The 14,259-nt window shown below is 42.2% G+C and overlaps 1 protein-coding gene across 1 annotated transcript in view; it reads left to right on the forward strand.

Moving 5' to 3' along the window:
* Positions 1 to 14,259, forward strand: part of PLEKHG7 (pleckstrin homology and RhoGEF domain containing G7) — an 88,988-nt gene that overhangs the window by 58,076 nt on the left and 16,653 nt on the right. The window contains exons 11-13 of the mRNA XM_043891078.1: positions 11,661 to 11,835; positions 13,375 to 13,490; positions 13,842 to 13,935. Of these exons, the coding sequence (XP_043747013.1) occupies positions 11,661 to 11,835; positions 13,375 to 13,490; positions 13,842 to 13,935 (385 nt within the window). The remainder of the gene's footprint in view (positions 1 to 11,660; positions 11,836 to 13,374; positions 13,491 to 13,841; positions 13,936 to 14,259) is intronic.

Genomic DNA, 14,259 nt, shown 5'->3' on the forward strand with positions numbered 1-14,259 from the left:
TTTTCAGCATTAGTGGTCAGAGCATAGACTTGGATTACCATGATAGTGAATGGTTTGCCTTGGAAATGAACAGAGATTATTCTGTTGTTTTTGAGATTGTATCCAGGTACAGGCATTTTGGACTCTCTTGTTGACTATGAGGGCTACTCCATTTCTTCTAAGGGACTCATGCCCACAGTAGTAGATATAATGGTCATCTGAGTTAAATTCACCCGTTTCAGAACAGATTATTTGTGCTCAGGACCTTCAGTGTTTGCAAATAAGCAAAACTGGAAAAATTTGTCCTCGACTTCTCTAGTTCCTTTGAACCACCTGCCCCCCACCCCACTGGTTTTTTGGAGTTTGTTTTTTTGTTTTTTGGGGGGTTTTTTTGACATATATTTAGTCTGAACTGTACCTTTCAGTATTATGCCAGAACTCTTTTTATGACCCTAGAAAATGGTCCATGCCATTCCAGAAAGCCATGCAGCTGCAAGAAGCACCTGTCAGAGCATCACCTCAGAGCCATAGAAGGAAGAGCCACCACACAGAGCTCCCAATAACTTTTTGCTGTGAATCAGAGCATCTTTGCCACGGCCAGAATGTGCCAGGAAACCAGGGTGTGGCATAAATGATGTTGGGAAGAGCCATGGCCCTATTTTAGTAGCTTTAGCCTTTCAGTGTTTTCTTTGCTACTCAAACCAAAACCTGAAAGCTCGTTAGATTTCATGAATAAACTTGTTGCAAAACTTGTCCCTGGAAGCTGGTGGATGAGACTCCTTGCCAGACTGGGGAGAATCCAGGTTCATTCCTCTCCCTCCCAAGCCAGCACAAGGTTCAGACACTGTTTTCAAATAACTGTGGGAAGTCCGTTAACAATTGTGACACAGAAGTTTACATGTATGAGATATATATGGCATCCAAAGATATTTAGGAGAAAGAATGGAGGATGCACTGTTGTAATGATAACATGTAATACTTATATAAGCATCATGCTTTGCCAAGCACTTTCTCAAACATCCTTTTAAATCTTACCACAAATCTGTGAAGTTGATTACATTGTGTCCCCACATGTCCCTGAGACTCAGAGAGCTTATGTGACCTTTGTAAGATCACAGGACCAATAGGTGGCAATAAAAGAACCTGGATAAAGGTCTTCAGGCAAAACACTCCAGTGCACTTTACTCCAGGACTATTTACAACTCCTCAGGCCTACTTCCTGTTGCAAAGGAACTGTTAGAATCATGAAACAAAGGTTGAAGGGTCAGGGAGAGGCTTTGGGAGGGCTTGGAGGCAAATCTGCCTTCCACAGCCCCAGAGCACAGAACAAAACTTCATCACAGATAATAATAATAATGTATAATGATTATACATACAATAATAATGATACAAATACAAAAATGATAATACTAAAAGTGACTAGTTTGCAGGCTTTGGCTGTGGCCGGACACTGTGCTGCATGCTGATCATCCCTGATTTCTCTGTCTGCACAATAACCCTGTAGGATTTGATGTGATCCTCATTTTTCAGGAGCTTAGAAGAATTCAGCAACTTGCTTTTAAGCAAGTTTGTTCAGGGCAGGGGCAGGATTCAAATCTGTCAAGTTGACCACCTTTCTCCTAGGCTTTGATATAAACATTGTTGGAAAACTTACATCTTTGTGGGCTTCCCTAGTGGCTCAGACAATAAAGAATCTGCCTGCAATGCAGGAGACCCAGATTCATTCCCTGGCTTGGGAAGAGCCCTTGGAGAAGGGAATGGCCACTCACTCCAGTATTCTTGCCTGGAAAATTCCATAGACAGAGGAGCCTGGTGGGCTACAGTCCATGGGGGGTCACAGAGTCAGACACAACTGAGCAACTAATGCACTTAACATCTTTGTCATTTTATGGACTGCCTGGAATTGGGCTCTGATTGCACTGGGGTGAATTTACTCTCTACACCATGTGGGGCTGGTTTTTGCAAATATCTGTACATTATCTTTATGGGCATTGACAACAGTAGAATTTCCCTCACTTTTTCAGAGTCAGTCAGAGTGATGCAGAGAAAGACACTGGGGGACTTCCCTGGTGGTCCAGTGGTTAAAAATCTGTCTGCCAATGCAGGGGACATAGGTTTGATCCCTGAACTGGGAAGATCCCACATGCCACAGGGCAACTAAGCCCACATGCCAGAGGGCAACTGAGCCCAAGCTCCCTGGAGCCCGTGCTCCACAAGAGAAGCCACCCCAGTGAGAGGCCCATGCACAGCAACTAGAGACTAGCCCCTGCTTCCCGCAGATGGAGAAAGCCCACACAGTGCAACAAAGACACCCAAAAGAAGACACTCCAACACAGCCAAGAAAAGTCAGAAAACAAGACACTGGGAACCTGGTACCAGGGCTCTTAGTCTTTGCTCAGTTAGCAGTTGCCGACAAATCTGTCTGCTGTGGACTGAATATTCAAGACATGTCAGGCACTGTTGTCAGCACTGTGTGTGGATTATCTCCTTAAAATCTCTCATCACCCGGTTAAGGCAACGCTTGTTATCCACATTTCACAGATGAGGTTTAGAGAACTTAAGTAAATTTCCCAAGTTCCCAAGAATAATGGGTGCCCAAGACCGTGGTTGCATCCCACCACGACTGGAGAACGAGGTTTTATTTGGGTCCCTCAATCCATTTCACTCTTCCCCTGAACACATTGAATTTTTAATGATTTATACATAAATTATATCAATATAATTTTATAAATTATAAGATTTATGTGTAAATTTACTTTTTGCTTATTATATATAGTTTATTTACAATGTATTTCTGGTGTGCAGGAAAGTGATTCAGTTTTACCTATATATATAATACTTTTTCACATTCTTTTCTATTATAATTTATTATGAGATATTGAATATAGTGTCCTATGCTGCACAATAGGACCTTGTTGATTATCAAAGCTTATAAGTTTGATAAGGTCCCAATGGGTTTATTTTTGTTTTTATTTCTGTTGCTTTTCTGTTGCTTTAGGAGACTTGACCTAAGAAAATATTGTTACAATTTATATCAGAGAATCTTTTTCCTATGTTCTCTTTTAGGAGTTTTATGGTGTCCTGTCTTATATTTACTCTTTTTTTTCCTTATATTTAAGTCATTAAGCCATTTGAAGTTTATTTTTGTGTAGGATGTAAGGCAGTATGCTAATCTCATTGATTTACATGTAGCTGTCCAGCTTTCCCAACACCGTTTGCTGAAGAGATTATGTTTTCTCCATTGTATATTCTTGCCTCCTTTGTCAAAGATTAATTGGCCATAGGTGCATGGGTTTATTTCTGGGCTTTCTATCATGCTCCATTAATCAATGTATTTGTTTTTGTGCCAGTACCATACTGTTTTGATGACTATAGCTTTGTAGTATAGTCTGCAGTCAGGGAATCTGATTCTTCCAGTTCCATTTTTCTTTATCAAGATTGCTTTGGCTGTTTGGGATCTTTTGTGTTTCCATGCAAATTATAAATTTTTTTGTTCTAGTTCTATAAAAAATGCCACTGGTAATTTGATAGAGATTGCACTGAATCTGTAGATTGCTTTGGGGTCATATAGTCATTTTGACAATATTGCTTCTTCCAGTCCAAGAACACAGTGTATCTTTCCATCTGTTTATGTCATCTTTGATTTCTTATATCAGCATCTTATAGTTTTCAGAATACAGATCTTTTGGCTCTTTAGGTAGGTTTATTCCTAGGTATTTTATTCTTTTTGATGCAATGGTAAATGAGATTGTTTCTCTAATTTCTCTTTCTGGTCTTTTGTTGTTAGTTTATAAAAATGCAACAGATTTCTGTGTATTAATTTTGTGTCCTGCAATTTTACTGAATTCATTGATAAACTCTAGCATTTTTGTGGTAACATCTTTAGGATTTTCTATATATTGTATCCTGTCATCTGCAAACAGTGAAGTTTTTACTTCTTTTCCAATTTGAATCCCTTTTATTTCCATTTCTTTTCTGATTACAGTGGCTAGGACTTCTAAAACTAAAGTTGAATAAAAGTGGCAAGAATGGACATCCTTGACTTGTTCCTGATCTTAGAGGAAATGCTTTCAGCTTTTCACTTTTGTGAATGATGTTAACTGTGGATTTGTAATATATGGGCTTTATTATGTTGAGGAAGGTTTCCTCTGTGCCCACTTTCTGGAGAGTTTTTTTAATATATATAATAAATGGATGTTACATTTTATCCAATGCTTTTTCTGCATCTGTTGAGATGATCATGGGGGTGTTTTGTCCTTTCTTTTGTTGATGTGGTGTATTGCTTATGTTGAACTGTCTTTGTGACTCTAGGTTAAATCTAGCTTGATCGTGTATATTATTATCCTTTTTACTTGTTGTATTTGGTTTGCTGAATTTTGTTGAGAAGTTTTTTATTTGTATTCATCAAAGATAGTGACCTATAATTTTCTTTTTTCATAGTGTCTTTTTCTGGTTTTGGTATCAGAGTGATAGTAACTTCATAGAATGACTTTAGGGTATCCCCTACTCTTCAGTCTTAAAGAAGAGTTTGAAAAGGATTGGTATAAGTCCATTGCATGTTTGGTAGGATTCCCCAGCAAACTCATTGGATCCTAGACTTTTGTTTGCAGGGGATTGTTTTTTTTTTGTTTTTTTTAGTTTCAGCAAACACATGCATGGGCTTAGTTGCCCTGAGGCATGTGGAATCTTCTCAGACCAGGTTTCAAACTCATGTCCCTGCATTAGCAGGCAGATTCCTAACCACTGGACAATTAGGGAAGTCTGGGACCTTTTTTTTTTTTGTTATTATTAGAGATTCTGTTTCACTTCTAGTGATCAATCTGTTTAAATTATTTATCTCTTCTTGATTCTGTTTTGGTGGGCTGTCTGTCCCTAAATACTTATCCATTTCTTGTAGGTTGTCCAGTTTGTTGGCATATAATTCTTTGTAGTAGTCTGTCACAGATTTTTGTGTTTCTGCAAAATCTTGTTATGCTTCCTCTCTCATTTCTTGTTTTATTTGGGTCCTTTCATTTCTTCTTGGTGAACCTGGCCAGAGGTTTGTGAATTTGTTTTGTTGCTGTTCTTCTGGTCATTAAATCATGTCTGACTCTTTTGCAACCCAGTGGACTACAGCCTGGCCAGGCTCCTCTGTCCATGGAATTTCCCAGGCAAGAATACTGGAGTGGGTTGCCATTTCCTTCTCCAGGGGATCTTCCTGACCAGAGATCAGACCCACATCTTCTGCAAGAATACTGGAGTGGGTTGCCATTTCCTTCTCCAGGGGATCTTCCTGACCAGAGATCAGACCCACATCTTCTGCATTGCAGGCAGATTCTTTACCACTGAGCCTCCAGGGAAGCCCCAGTTTTGTTTCACCTTTCAAAAAAAAAACCAGCTCTTGGTTTCATTGGATTTTGGGTTTTTTTGTTTTTTTGTTTTTTTTTTCTATTTTTTGATCTCTATTCTATTTCTTCCTCTCTGATTTATTATTATTTCCTTCCTTATGCTGACTTTAGGCTTTATTTGTTCTTTTTCTATTTCTTTCCAGTGGTAGGTTAGATTGTAGATTGGCTCACTTTATATTATCCCATAAATCTCATGTATTTTCTTTCTTTCATTTGACTTTCTGTCTACTTTTCTGATTGATTTCCTTTATTATTCTGTCTTCTAGATCACTTATTTGTCCTACATTGTTTTTTTAATACATTTATTGATTGATTGATTGCCGCGCTGAGTCTTTGTTGTTGCACAGGCTTTTGTCTCGTTGTGGTGAGCGGAGGCTACTCTCTGGTGTGGTGCACGATTTCTCATTGCTGTGGCTTCTCTTATTGTGAAGCATGGGCTCTAGGGCATGCGGGCTTCTGTAGTAGAGGTGTGTGGGCTCAGCAGTTGTGATGTGCAGGCTCTAGAGCACTGGCTCATTAGTCGTGGTACACAGGCTTGGTTGATCCACAGCGTGTGAAATCTTCCTGTAGCAGGGATCAAACCCATGTCTCCAACATTAGCAGGCAGATTATTTTTACTGCTGAGCCATCAGGGAAACCCTGCATTGTTTAGTTTGTTATTTATTGCCCTTTAGCTTGCCTTTATCTCAGCATACACATTTTCTCATTCTCATTGGCTTCTCTTTATATTTGTAGTTCCTTGCTAAAGTGATGTGCATTTATGTCAATGCCCTTTCTTAATTTGTTGGTTGTTACTTTCTTCTCGCTGTGCTGAGTTCATTGCCGTGACCAGAGGCTAGTGTGTAGCTGTGATGTGTGGGCTTCTCCTTGTGGTGGCTTCTCTTGTTGCAGAGCACGAGCTCTTCCAAGGGCAAGTGGGTTTGGTAGTTGCAGCATGGGGGCTTGGTAGCATGTGGCCTGTGGGCTCTGTAGTTGCTTCATGACTCCAGATCAGGGATCACACCCATGCCTCCTGCATTGGCAGGTGAATTCTTCACCACTGAGCCACCAGGGAAGCCTTATCTTCTTTTCGAACTCAGAATCTGGTAGAGCATTCTGTTTTATTGGAGATTTCTCCTGTCCTATTTTTGGAAATAGTTCCTCTGCTTCTTGGTTTCAGTTTTATTTCTTTGCCCCTGGATTTAGGAGAAACAGTTATTTCCTATGGTCTTGAAGAGCTGTTTTTATGTAGGAGCATCCTTGTGTCGTCTGAGTGAGTCTTTATATTTTTGGTGCCAGGGCTGCATTTAGTATGGGTGCCTCCCGTGTCCTTCCTCCTTGTGTGCTGGTGGTTCTCCCCTTCATAGGGAGTGTGATTGTTCCTGTGGTGAGCAGAGCCTCCTATTTGGTCTGCGGTCACAGCTTTGTTGGGAGCGCAGTCTGCTCCCAGTTGTAGTAGAAGCCCCCAGATCATCTTGTTTCTGAGCTGCGGTGTGGGGTAGGCAGTCCTGAAGCATCACCACTGGGAGAGGAACCATGAGTGTCCCGCATCAGGAGCTGTCCGCTGAAATGCGCTCCGTCGTGTCTGTCACCCCCTGTGTGTGCTTAGAGTACACGGTTTTTGGTGTGGCCCCCACCTCCTCCTCAGCCACGGGAGTGCAGGCGGTTGGGCTGGATGTCCCTCAGGTGCTGTGCTCATGAAGCCACCAGCTCAGATCTGTGGGCACAGATTCCCTGAAGTCAGGCCCCAGGACCTTTCTTAGCTGCCTGTAGTCATGCTCCTCAACCCCCTCCGAGCTACGGGACGGGCACAGACCCTGGCCCCACCTCCACGTATGTGTACCTGCAGAACCCGCAGCTGCTGACTCTGGACTTGCCCCAGCTATGGGAGCATCAGTCCTCTGCTTGGATGTCCCACAGTCACTTAACTTACAGAGGCACCGGCAGCCTAAAGCCACTAAAGTCCCGAACTCTCCTGATACAGCTCAGATTTCAACCCCACCTCTGTGTGGGGGAACAGCAGGTACTCACGTGCTCCCAGAGCCCTGCCCTCTGTGAGCACTCTGTGGGGCCCCACCTCTCCCTTCAGGTGCTCGTCAACAATAGGGCTTCTGTCACAGACCCAAGTTTCATCCCACACACAGCCCCAGTTGCCACCCAGTCCACACTCTGGCCGCTTCAGACTCTCTGCACAGCCACCCCCAGTGCTCTCCCCAAATCTGTCTGCTGAAACCCAAGATTCAGCACCCACCCCCGACCTGCACTCGCAGACACATGCATGGAGCCGGGGAGTGCAGCAAGGTGGCTGCGATCAGGTGTGCCGGTCTCTCTTTTCTACCTGCTTCAGCCAACTGCTGCACTCTTCTCTGAGCCTCTGCAGATTCCGTTCTGTTCTGGCTGATCTAGACAGCAAGATTTGTTCCTAGGGCAAGCAACCCTTCCTCTTTCACAGCTCCCTCCCGGGAGTACAGGTCCCATCCCGTCCTACCTTGTTGCATGGTGATCTTCCTGGCAGTTTTGGTTCTATGAGCCCTTCCGCCAGCATTCAGTAGGTATTCTGTAAGAATTGGTACACATGTAGGTGTATTTTTTATGTACTTGTAGGAGTTGGTGAGGTCTATGTCCTTCTGTTCCACGATCTTGATCTCCCAACTATATGTAAATTTATTTATTATCAAACTGAAGCAGATTCCACTCATCTAGATCCATCCAGGAAAGGACTTGTATATCCAGTTTCTCATGACAGAGAGTTTCTTTTCTTTCCCTAATAGACATGAAAAGTAAAGCCAACAGAGAAATGAAAGAAATAGTTTCACTTTTAGAATTATCAAATATCTTTTTTTTTTTTTTGCTCTTCTGAGACCTTTCAAAACACTATAAATATTTTGTGTATCTCTGCCTGGATCTTTGTCTAAATTATTTACCACTGGTATTTCTTTTCTGATTGATATCTGGGGGAGATTCAGTGCCTTTATATTTACCCTGAACACCAGTGGGTGCTGGCCACCAAAGCTGTTGCCCACGGCATGGAAATTTGGAGCAGTGACCCAGGGCTGTGTATTTTGAGGGAATCCCTGACTGCTGATGAGAAATGAATTGCTGGAGCTCCCCAGGTTCCCACAAGGACCAGCAGGTAGCGCAGTGCTGCTGCCGGTGACTCAGTACAGCAATCAGCCACTAAATCTCTGGGAGTTAGTGATGGACAGAGAGGTCGCAGAGAGTCGGACACAACTGAGCAACTGAACTGAACTGAAGGCCACAAACGATGATGGCCTTCCCACACCTCTTTCCTCCACTCTTTCTGCTCCCAGCCCTTTCATGGCTGCAGTCTCTGCTTCCTGCATCCCTTCAACCCCAGTGAGGATCACAGCCATTTTGAGCTGGATGAGAACTAGGAAGTCGTCTAATACCTACTCCCATTTTATAGAAGAGGAGTCTGAGGTGCAGAGAGGGGAGGTGGTCCCTCAGCCTTAAAGCCTAGCCCCTAGAGCTCCATCCTCCATGTACCTCTGGGCTCACTTTTCTGACCTGCCATCTGTATGTGGGGAAGTGGGAAAGATCATGCATGGCAGAATTCCCATAAGGAAGAGTCCTGGAAGTTTTTAGAAGACATGTGATCTAGTTGTTAGGGTAGGAGGGTATGGAAGACAAGGAGAATTGCAAAGCTTGAGGCTAGGAGAGAAAAGGGGGACAGTTGGAGAAGGGAAGAGACAGGGAGAAAGAGAAAGAGCTCTCTTCTTCCAGAGAAAAGAATGGAGCCAGCAAAATGGGGTGGTGGGTGGTGGCTGTGACTTCCATGTGTGTTCTTGTTGTCACTAAGTTGTGTCCAGTTCTTCACAACCCCATGGACTGTAGCACGCCGGCTTCCCTGTCCTTCATTATCTCCCAGAGTTTGCTCAAACTCATGTCCATTGAGTCAGTGACGCCATCCAACCATCTCATCCTCTGTCATCCCCTTCTTCTCTTGCCCTCAGGTTCTTTTTCAAAGAGTCGGCTCTTTGCATCAGATGGCCGAAGTATTGGCGCTTCATCATCAGCATCAGTCCTTCCAATGAATATTCAGGGTTTCTTTCTTTTAGGATTGACTGGTTGGATCCCCTTGCTGTCCAAGGGAATCTCAAGAGTCTTCTCCAACAACACAGCTCGAAAGCATCAATTCTTGGGTGCTCAGCCTTCTTTATGGTCCAGCTCTCACATCTGTACATGACTACTGGAAAAACCATAGCTTTGACCGTATGGACCTTTGTCAACAAAGTGATGTCTCTGCTTTTTAATACACTGTCTAGGTTTGTCATAGCTTTTTTCCCCCCTAGGAACAGGCATCTTTTAATTTCATGGCTGCAGTCACCGTCACAGTGACTTTGGAACCCAGGAAGATAGTCTGTCACTGTTTCCATTTTTTTCCCCACCTGTTTGCCATGAAATGATGGGACCAGATGCCATGATCTTCATTTTTTGAATGTTGAGTTTTAAGCCAACTTTTTCACTGTCCTCTTTCACTTGCACCAAAAAGCTCTTTAGTTCCTCTTCACTTTCTGCCATTAAGGTGACATCATCTGCATATCTGAGATTATTGGTATTTCTCCTGCCAGTCTTGATTCCAGCTTGTCATTCATCCAGCCCAGCATTTCTCATAATGCGCTCTGCGTAGAAGTTAAATAAGCAGAGTGACAATATACAGCCTTGGCATACTTCTTTCCCAGTTTTGAACCGGTCCATTATTCCATGTCTGGTTCTAACTGTTGCTTCTTGACCTGCATATAGGTTTCTCAGGAGGCAGGTAAGGTGGTCTGGTTTTCCGCAGTTTGCTGTGATGAACACAGGCAAAGGCTTTAGTGTAGTTAATGAACCAGAAGTAGATGTTTCTCTGGAATTCCTTTGCTTTCTCTATGATCTAACAGATGTTGGCAATTTGATCTCTGGTTCCTCTGCCTTTTCTGAATCCACCTTTAGCATCTGGAAGTTCTTGGTTCACGTACTATTGAAGCCTAGCTTGAAGGATTTTGAGCATTACCTTGCTAGCATGTGAAATGAGTGTGATTGTGCAGTAGTTGGAACATTCTTTGGCATTGCCTTTCTTTGGGATTAGAATGAAAATGCCTTTTCCAGTCCTGTGGCCACTGCTGAGTTTTCCAAATTTGCTGTCATATTGAGTGCAGCACTTTAACAACATCATCTTTTAGGATTCTAAATAGTTCCACTGGAATTCTAACACCTCCATGAGCTTTGTTCCTAGTAATGCTTCCTAAGGCCCACTTGACTTCACACTCTAGAATGTCTAGCTCTAGGTAAGTGATCACACTGTCTTGATTATTTGGGTCATTAAGACCTTTTTGATACAGTTCTTCTGTGTATTTTTGCCACCTCTTCTTAATATCTTCTGCTTCTGTTAGGTCCATACCATCTCTCTCCTTTATTGTTACCATCTTTGCATGAAATGTTCCCTTGGTATCTCTGGGTTTCTTGAAGAGATCTCTAGTCTTTCCCACTCTATTGTTTTCCTCTATTTCTTTGCATTGTTCACTTAGGAAGACTTTCTTATCTCCCCTTGCTGTTCTTTGGAACTCTGCATCCAGATGAATATATCTTTCCTTTTCTCCTTTGCCTTTCACTTCTTTTCTCAGCTATTTGTAAGGCCTAACGTAGCAGTACTTACTAAAATTTCCTTTCATGTCTTCCCCATTGCATGTACACCTGGCAGCCGCCTCCTTGAACAAACTCTCGCTATTGACAACCGTTTGTCTTTTTTCTTCTCATTTCTCTTCTGTGTGATGTAGATCAGTTTAGCCTCTTTAGCCTCACTTTTTCATTATTCTGATTCCTTCCAACAAAGGAGAGTTACGGAACTCACCCAATAAGCAAAAATCCTTCTTTTTCCTTTCTCCCCATCCACTGTTGATTCTCAGTTTTCCTAACTGCACTGTAGCAAAGGTGGTAGCAGAGTTGGCAAACCCAGAAATCAACCCCAGGGGCCAGGGAAGAGCAAAAGGGAAAACTAAAGTCAGTCAGAAGGGTAAACAAGGCTGGAATATGTGTATAATACTTCTTAGGCACATTGCCAAAAAAAAACCCATTTGAGATCCTGAATTCAGTACTAGTAGATAAATGTTTGCTAAGACGATTTAATAAGGAATTTTCAAAAGCAAGATCTAGTCCTTCCAATGAATATTCAGTCCTTATAATTTTTCCCAGCAAGCTCACAGGTGTGTTATGTCATTACTGAGTGAGATCTCTTAAGGTTTTCTTGTGTCCAGATTCCTCAGTGCCCCAATAGGAGAAACGATGTTCTGATGGGCCTGGTTTTGCCTTCCCCAGTGGTGTGAGCAAAATGACCAGTGTAGACGCCTTCACTTACCTGAGCTGCTCGTGGCCCCACTACACAGGCTGACTCGATACCCCTTGTTGCTGAAGAATATCTGGAAAAGGAGTACAGACTCTACGGAGAAAATCATGATCTACTCCATCAAGGAAAAGGTGGAAAAGTCAATCCGTAAGTCCCTGAAATGAGGGACCCAAAGCCCCAGTGTCAGCTCTAGTCAAAGAGTTGGGGGGCCCTGGTGCTCCTGGGAACCAGCTGGGCTTCCAACCTAGGAGGTGATTCCATTGGGTTGAGGTCACTGGCTCTGGAAATGTGGATTTGACTTTGAGTTTGCAATGTAAATCAAACACACTCAAAACAATGGGCTCCACTCACATCCTGGCCAACCCTGTGAGAACTCTTAACTCCTAAGGGTTCACGCAGGACTTGGCTCCATCTCCACGATTTTCAGATGTGAGTTCAGGCAGGAAAACTTCTACTTCCCAGATGATGAAGGCAGTTTGTTTTTAACATCCATACTGAACCCACACACAAAGCAATGGAAGTAAACAGCATGAAATGCCTTTCTGGAGGATAAATTACCACCGTCATTTTTTTTTTAGGTCACTGAAATCGAGGGCCAATCTAAATATAACGCCAACCGCAATATTTAGAACTGAAATTAGGAGATAAAAGAGCAAGCCCTGTAATAATTTAAGTCTATTTGGGTAGCTATGTATAGTCAAATCCAAATAAAGAAATCCGTGATAGGTGTCCATAAAAGATTTCCTAGGGAGCATCAAAAAAGGAACAATTCAAATTGATAATTATCAGCTGTACAGAAATGATATATTTTTTTCTTTTGCATGTTTAAAAGTAAAATGACCACTCAGTTAGGAGTTCTTTCCCTTTTTTAAGTTTTTGTTCAAATTCTCTAATGACCGACCCAAGGAACTAGAATTAAGTTTATCAAATTGATTGACAGAAAATTCAATTAAAGACAGACTTTTTTAAATTTTAAAGTAATTTTGAAGATTATTACTCATTTTGATAGGTTTGTGAGGAAGATAATAACATCTCTTCCAGGAATTTCTCAATAAAATCTGAATTTTCTTTGTTGAGGAAAGGCATCCCTGTGGCCTTCCTCTGAGTTTATGAGCTTAAAGATAGTGAATTCTCATAGATTCCCCTAACCATTAATTCTGTGGGTCTACGACTTGCCCTCCATATTTTCAAAAATCATTTGAAAACCTCAGTAGCAATATGTTATTTAAAAATATTGGGAAACTAATACAAACCTTTGAAGAAAAAACACATTCTTACCAAAAGAAATAATCAACTTTACCATAAAGGGAATGTGTGTTTTATGATTAAGACAAAAAGACATGCTTGTCCTTGTTAGTCTGATTTTTTTTCCTTCCTGTAATCACCAGCTATATGATACAGGGAATATGAGAGAGCTACCAGGGGCATTATTAGTATTATTGAAATAAAAATGCACATTTACAATTTACTGAATTAGTTCAACTTCATTTTCTCTGCAAGAGGCTGATTTCAAATTAGTGAGTTTTTCTAAGGTGTTCAAACAGCGAGAAATATGTTAAATGAACCTAAGATATAGTTTGATTCCAGGGGGTTCAGTGTCTGAATGATTTCGATGGATCTTGGTTAAATTTTATGCTGTAATGTCTCATGCATTTTAAAATATATTGGATGTGTCTTGTCTTTTAGGGGATCTTGAAGGAAAAGTGAAGTGGCTTGACAATTTTCAGAAGTTCAGACATCTACAGGAGATTGTAGTGTGGCCTCCACTTTGGGATCGAGATAAAAGGTTTTTCATTCCAGAGGTACAAAAGGGATCAGTTAGAACGTATGTCCCTTTCCAGACGTTTGGCATTTGGGTGGAAATACACTAATCTTATTACAAAGTCCCCAGCTGCCCACCAGAATTATAAATCTTGCTGATGTAAAGCCTTCATCCACATGGCATTGTGTGTGGTGGGGAGGCTGGCATCATCACGCCATTCCTGGGCTGGTCCTTCTAAGAGGTTTTCCTATTCTTCCCCAGTCCCATGGCCACTTACTGGCATTTCCAAACGTCTCCAACTTTGTAGACAGAGTTGGATTGCCCTAGCTTCTGGAACATGCTGTCTTCTAATCACTAACTTCTCTTTGATTTTTCTCCCTTGTTTTTCCAGTGCCTGAAACACATTTTTAAAGAACACATGGCAGAAAACATCCTGTCACCAACCAACAGACACCTTCTCTATGAAGGAAAGTTAACTCTTGCAGGTAAATAACTGCTTCCTTTACAAACCCAACACCTTTGCTCCCTTGTAACTTGTCCAGCTGCGGCTAACAGAAGGGTGGCAGGAACTGCATTTGCTTGTGGCAGAGGTGACAGCAGATGTGAATCAGCATCCTGCAGAGTCACACAGACTCCAGCTTGATCAGACCACAGGGCGCCTCTAAAACGGGGTGACTGTGTGTATCTTACAAGACTGAAGTCCAGGTGAAGAGCTTAGCTCAAGGTCTGGTGGTGGTGGTGGCTTGGTCGCTAAGACGTGTCCAACTCCTGTGACCCCGTGGACTGTAGCCTACCAGGCTCCTCTGTCA

Source organism: Cervus elaphus, chromosome 3 (genome assembly GCF_910594005.1).
Source record: "Cervus elaphus chromosome 3, mCerEla1.1, whole genome shotgun sequence".
Taxonomy (NCBI): Eukaryota; Metazoa; Chordata; class Mammalia; order Artiodactyla; family Cervidae; genus Cervus; species Cervus elaphus.